Source organism: Penaeus vannamei, chromosome 18, assembly GCF_042767895.1.
Source record: "Penaeus vannamei isolate JL-2024 chromosome 18, ASM4276789v1, whole genome shotgun sequence".
In the NCBI taxonomy this organism is placed as follows: domain Eukaryota; kingdom Metazoa; phylum Arthropoda; class Malacostraca; order Decapoda; family Penaeidae; genus Penaeus; species Penaeus vannamei.
Window position 1 is genome coordinate 23,549,912 of NC_091566.1, and position 7,500 is coordinate 23,557,411.

The 7,500-nt window shown below is 35.1% G+C and overlaps 1 protein-coding gene across 1 annotated transcript in view; it reads right to left on the reverse strand.

Annotated features, from left to right (window-relative positions):
* Nucleotides 1–7,500, reverse strand: part of LOC113825069 (glutamate receptor 1-like) — a 590,162-nt gene that overhangs the window by 446,142 nt on the left and 136,520 nt on the right. The window contains 1 exon segment of the mRNA XM_070133408.1: nucleotides 2,971–3,135. Within this exon segment, the coding sequence (XP_069989509.1) occupies nucleotides 2,971–3,135 (165 nt within the window).

The following is a 7,500-nucleotide window of genomic DNA, read 5'->3' on the forward strand; positions in this document are numbered from 1 at the left end:
ACGGGGAAAGAGGAGTATAGTGTAGGGAATTGGAAGGATATTTGGAGATGTGTGATGAAAGGATGAAAAAAATAAAATAAAATAAAATAGGGGGAGGGGAGGGAGTGGATTTCGGAGGAGGGATTCGAAAGAATGCCGGCGTAGGGAAGAAGGATAGAAACAAAAAACACATAAAGATGGAAGAACTGGATAGAAAAAAAAAAATCGTCTTAAACCAAACACAGAGGAATTACAATTACGAGCTTTAATCATAAACAAATTCATCCAACGCCGCTGACCAAACATTCTTCTTTATAATCTGATATTCATAGGTAATACTGATTAAAATACAGACGCGATCTGCTGCAGCAAGCAATGAATAAATAAAAGCATGAAAGTATAAGGGGGAATAAATCGTGAACTATTAGGGGAGAAAAGAGGGAGAGAGAGAGGGAATATATGGAGAGAACAGAAACACCTCATCAATCATTTCATTTCTCATCTTCCCACTTTAAAAGAACACGTCATATAACGGAAACTGGAATGTCCAACTTCATTCTCGCGCGAAGCATCTTTTCATCGCACGAACGGAATTACGAGCGAACGGGGAAGAAGAGAGAGAAAAAAAAAAACGTGCGAACAAACATGGGAATAAAAAAAATGAAAGGAAGAAAGTAAGGTCGTGTGGACGAACGCAAAAACGAACGAATGTAACAAAAAATAATAATAATAATAAAAAGAGAGAGAGAACGAAGATATAAACGAGCGAACGAGAACACAAAACCGGACGAAAGAAAACGTAAGAACGAAAGAAAGAAAACCAAAGAACGAGCGGACAAACGTAAGAACTAGCGAACGAGAAGGTAAGACCGAGCGAACGAGACCGTACGACCGAGCGAACGAACCCAAGAACGAGCCAACGAGAGCGCGAGCAGCACCCGCAAGAGCAACAGGAGTGAAGTGCCTTTAGTCCATCTCTATTCCAAGGACGTTCTCACTTAGGGAACTGTTCACCTTTATGACGTCATCAGCATAAAGATGGCGTTGTTCCGTTCTGGCCATAATACCGAAATGGGCGGCGCTAACCAACACTCAGCCCGCCAGTTAGCGTGAGCCCCGCCCAAACGAGGTGATTACATCTCCAAATACCCATGTAAACCCACACTCAGCCGGCCGTCCATAGGCTATCCACCTGTTTACTAGCCTATTCGTCCTGCTTGACGGCTGTTTGGCTTTTGTGACAGTTAGACAGCTACGAGATAGTCCTTTTTCCTTGTTCTTTTTCTGGTTTTGAAAGGAAAATGGAATTAAAAAATGCGTGAAGGTCAATGCTGTTCTTGATAGATGTGTTTCTTTATAATAGAAATAAGAGGTTGTTGTTTCTTTCCTTTTCTTTACAAACGACTAAGAAAATGGATACTTTTATTTGCTAGTATTTTTTTTAATCAATGGATTTACCTCATCTATGTAACTTACAATTTCTTTTAGTAAATGAGCATCATACAGATGTGTCCATGAAGGTCTCCGTTGCTCGTTCATAAACTGTGCCCCCTAAACATATATATATATATATATATATATATATATATATATATATATATATATATATATATATATATATATATATATATATATATATATATATATATGTGTGTGTGTGTGTGTGTGTATGTATGTATGTATGTATATGTATATGTATATGTATATATATAATGTGTGTATATATGTATACATATATATACATTGTGTGTATATATATATATATATATATATATATATATATATATATATATATATATATATATATATATATATAGGTATGTATAAATGTATATACATGTTTGTATATATATATATATATGTATATATATATATATATATATATATATATATATATATATATATATATATATATATATATGTACATATACATATACATACATGTATGTATATATATATATATATATATATATATACGTATGTAAGAATATATATATGTGAGAGAGAGAGAGAGAGAGAGTTATGGCAAGTTACACCCCTATTCCGTATGCTTAAAATTTAGATTCGTATTTGATAAACCTTTCTGCAAGCCCTAATTCTTTGAAGCCCAGCACGTTGGGGAGTCAAGCTATTCTGAACAAGCGACCTAATCTAAAATTCCTCTCGGCGTGAGCCCCTCCCCCCCCCCTCCCCCCTCTTGATTCCATTCCTAATTTGCCTGCGGCTCAATAGCTACTCTTCAAAATGGATATGGGAGAACCCTGTCAAATATGGTCCTCCCCTCCCCTTCTCCCTCCTTCCCTCCCCTTCTCCCTCCTTCTCTCCCCTTCTCCCTCCTTCCCCTTTCCCCGCCATTACGAGCATTACCGGCTTCTTAGAGCGGCGAGGAAATCTTCTGGTTTCTCTTAAACCGGCCGCCCGCTCGTGGAAGTCTTAAAGTACTCTAGAACACCTCAGAGCTGTCTCAAGGTGCTTCTTACCCAAGTTGTGCGCCGCGGGAAGTTTAAAAGCTCTAAGCATCTTATGTTCTTTTAATCTGTTGCAGCCTCCTTTCTGTGGCTGGTTTCGTTTTCGTTTTAGTTTTCGTTTCATTGATCTGTTTTGGGGAACAAGGTTTATTCTGAATGTTTTCGTTTATATTTTATTCTATTTATATATTTTTTGAGGAGCAAGTTGCATTCCGAATGTTTTCGTTAGCTCTTTATTCTATTTATATATATTTCTAGGGAACAAGTTCCATTCCGAATATTTCCGTTTCTTTTTCATTCTATTTATCTATTCTTTAAGGAAGAAGCATTCAGAAATGTATGTGGCGTTTTCTCGTTATGCGCAAATATAACCGTTGCGTTTTTTTCCCTGCACGTAAAATTCAGTCCATACCTTCACTTCATTAATTTTCACTTCCCTTTAGCCACTCTCTATTCACAAAATAATAATAATAATAATAAATAATAATAATAAAATGAATAAATAAATAAACACAACACTCACCGAGACGTAATTGTTGCCGGCGCCGGGGAACACCTTGGGATCGAGATTGGCCCACGTCCTGATGAAGTCCTTGACGAAGGGCCGAGACGTGTCGACGATCCTGAAGCCCGTGATGTTGACGGCACCGAATTCCTTCACGTTCTCCTCCCAGCGCTCGTCCATCACCTTGGGAGAAAGGGAGATATGGAGAGATACCTCTGTATATGTATGTACACACACACACACACACACATACGCACACACATACATATGTATATGTATATAAATATGTATATATATGTAAAATATGTATATATTCGTATATATGCGTATATATATATATATATATATATATATATATATATATATATATATATATATATATAAATATATATATATATATATATATATATATATATATATATATATATATGTGTGTGTGTGTGTGTGTGTGTGTGTGTGTGTGTGTGTGTGTGTGTGTGTGTGTGTGTGTGTGTGTGTGTGACATTAAAAGATCTACCGTAAGACAGCGATAAGGAACACCTGAAAATTGTAATTCACAAATACAAGAACAAGCAACCCAGAGGCACTGTACATGTCAAAATATTAATTTCCCTTAACCATCGGACTTAAACGCACACAAAATGACACATTATACTTGCCAAATAACCAGTGCATATAAACCGTATTTGAAGAGACTGAAGGGTTAAATCGATTTATATAGGGTTAGGGGAACGCAAAGGTGGGGCTGAATGAATGAAATTAAACGTTTGGGACGCTGGTGCAAAGCGAATGATGGAAACGTTTATATTGAGAGATGCCGTCATTTGGGAGCGTGTGCGCGTTTTAATCATCATCACTAGTATATTATATACATTTTTCCTGCCATCGTTATTGTTGTAATCAGTGTTATTTTTTTTTTTCTTGAGATGGGTATTATTAGTTTGATATCCATTATCGCTATTGCTATCATGATCATTATCAGTATTCTTTTTCTGTCTGTCTGTTTCACGTTTTATCTTGATCATGTTTTCTGTATCTCTCTCATTCTCTCGTCTTTTCTCTCTCTCCATCTCTCTCTCTCTTTGTTTACTCTTGCTCTCGCTTTCTCCATCTCTCTCATTCTCTCATTTTGTCTCTCAATTTTGTCTCCTTTTCTTTCTTCTCTCTCTCTCTCTTTTTTTCACTTGATCCCGTTTTCTGTCCCCCACTTTCAGCCTCCTTTCATTTAGTTCTCTCTATCTATCTATCTTTGTTAGTGTTCTCCCTCCTCTCTATCTATCTATTTAAATCAGTTACTTCTCTCACTCTCTCTCTCTCTCTCTCTCTCTCTCTCTCTCTCTCTCTCTTCTCTCACTCTCTCTCTCTCTCTCTCTCTCTCTCTCTCTCTCTCTCTCTCTCTCTTTCTCTCTGTCTCTCTCTCTCTCTCTCTCTCTCTCTCTCTCTCTCTCTCCCACACACACACACACACATACACTTTTCTCTCTTTCTTTTTCGCGTTTTCTTTCTTTCCCTTGTCCTCTATCTTTCTCTTCCTTTCTCTTATCTCCCATTTACGAGACATATCAACAAACGGCTATGTATATATTCACATTAATTGAGGACTAGTTTTTCTTAAGTAATCTTTAATGATGATATTGTTCAGAATTTACATAAAATTATTACTATAAGTATCGCACGATTGCACACGTTTATTAACATTTCATACGATATACCTTTCATTTTGATTACATCGTTTATTATAAAGTAAAAGAGGAAAAAAATACACTCATTAATAACGGACATATTTTTTTCCAATCTGAAACCTCGCGATAAAACTAATGGAACGCTTCTCCTCAATATCTATTCTACTATCACACAAGAGCTCCCTCGTTAACTCTCGTGTCAATTCAGACAATGTCGACACTAACATCTGGGCTTGTGCATTCTCCAAAGTTCGTATGAATTAATTCGAAACACAAATTAATGTTTCCTGTCATTACAGCTGACATCAATATCAACAAACAACCTTTATGTAGAATAACACAATTGTTATCAATATTTAATTTTTCTTTTGCTGAGGGAGTTGTCAACAATAATAACAATTACTGTACCGGATGCTTTTAACTGTCGTCCTTAGAAACAGTCTCTCTGTGAACAACAGTTTGTCTACTAGTGACTGGTTCAGAAACCCATCAACAGGCTTTCCCAATGTATAAATGAATGTTTAAAAATGTCGATTTTAAAAGTTATTGTCTACCTTTCACCAGAAAGTACTCACCGGTCTTCGTAAATAAATGGTGTAAAATGGAAATAGTTGTTTAGTATTCGTCTCCATGTGAGGTTCTCTTGTTGCCACCTCGTCACGTGAGGGAAGTGTTAAGTTGACGGACATGTCGGGACCATAATCATTCCACGAAACGAACCGTGATTTACCAAAACGTCCAGAGCAGAATTTCCACGTGTCTTTTTCTTTTTTTCTCTTTTGTATTGTAATAAAAATAAATGGTAATACACTTTTGAACGAAAAGGATAGACATTTCGGAGGTTCCACACTTTACATTATCTCTCCTTTTCCTTTTCATGAATTCTTGAAAACGCAACAGAAGAAGAAGAAAGAGGAGGAGGAAAAGAAGAAGCAAAACGAGAAGAAGAAGAAAAAGTAAAAGAAAAGGAAGAAGAAAGAAGAAGGGGGAAAAGAAGAAGGAAGACGAGAGGAGGAGGAAGAAAAGTATGAGAAAAGGTATAAGAGAAAGCAGAAGAAACAGAAAGAAAAGTAACTGACTGACACTTTATTTTAAGTTCCCTCTCCTTTCGTAAAAGAAACAAAGGAAGAAGAAGACGAATGAAATAGAAAACTCATTGCTATTAATATCAGTCTTCTGTTTATTCCTCGCTCCGTAGTGCGGTGTAATTTAGAACTAGTATCGCAACGCAATTTCATAAAACGAATACTTTAATCATTTTAAAACCTTCCAAAACTAATTAGCTAGCAAAGGTGTTTACAAAACCCTATCTCTTTTGATGGCTCTAATGAAGCTCTATCTTTTACACATTATTAATTCACTTTTTGGGTATGGGGTTTGTTTAACCAGAATGCATTCAGTGACTTTATTTTCTGTATTATCAAAATAACCAGGCGTATCTTTAAGAGGGAAATCACGTTTTAGATCAAATCGTCCTTAGTTACATATTTTAATCGTTATTATTTGATAATTTAATAATTTCACAATTTAAGTTACATAATCAAATCGTTCTCAGTTACAAAGTTCTCAGATTCATAATTTTTCCGAGTCTTTGAATTTTCAAAGATTGTGTTGATTGTGTGTGTGTGTGTGTGTGTGCGTTTCATTCATAAGGTTTATCTAATTAGGACACGTATTGATTATCATCATTCTTTTTTCTGCAAAAAGAATGATAAAAAATAAGTAAATAGATAAATAAAAAAACATTTTTTTCACAACAGTATATACCATCATAAAGAATTCCACAGATTTACCCCACATGAATTCATTACAGAACTGGCAAAGGAGGAAAAAATAGAAAATAAAAACGTTTCCAATATGACACAGTACTAATAAGAAGCCAAACAACACAATTGAGAATCGGATGGAAACCCACAAAAGGGGTAATTCATAAGGATGATTCTGATTCATGATTGATTGGACGCTGAGGTACAGACGGGTTTCTCGATGAATACGTCAGGTAATGTTCCGTATATGTGATCTGCGCCGTGGGGGGGGGGGGGGGGGATTTCCAGGTGGATGTCTCTTGTTTTGTTTGGATTAGACGTGAGGTTTTGTTTTCTCTTGGTTGAAGTTGATGGGAAGTTTATGTTTGTTGTTGTTGTTATTCTTATCATCATCATTATCATCATCATCATATCTATCATCATCGTATTCCTATTCCTATTCATAATCATGATATTCATTATCATCTTTTTTACCAAATTTATTATCATCATCATATCTATTATATTCATGGTCATCATTGTTGTGATTATTACGATTAATTATCACCATTATCCTCACCCTTGTTATCATTATCATTATTATCATCAACTTCATCTTTATCATCATTATTAATGCTTTTGTTGCTTTTGTTGTTTATGGTGTTATTAGTATTACAATTATCATCATTATCACAGATATTGATATTACCATTACTATTGTTATTATTATCAATATCATCATCATCATATTATTACTATAATCATCACGATGATAAGATCACAAGAAAGATTATGAAAATAATCACAATTACAACAATGAAAGAAAATGATTGTAAAACACGACGGACTGTACATATTGAAAACGAAACAAAAAGAAAATCGTAGATGTGATATCTGTCCGACAAAAAAAAAAAAAAAAAAAAAAAAAAAAATATCCCCCCCGAGGTCTTTTGTTTCTATCTAATGAGAAACCGGCGACGACACTTAATTATCGGACATGCATGAATGTATTTAATTAAGCATTATTCTTGCGTCTTGGTTCTAAGTTATTCACTCATTATCACCGCTTTTCTTAATTTTCTATAGTCGGGTTTGTGGACTGAGTAAAACTTTTTTTTTTA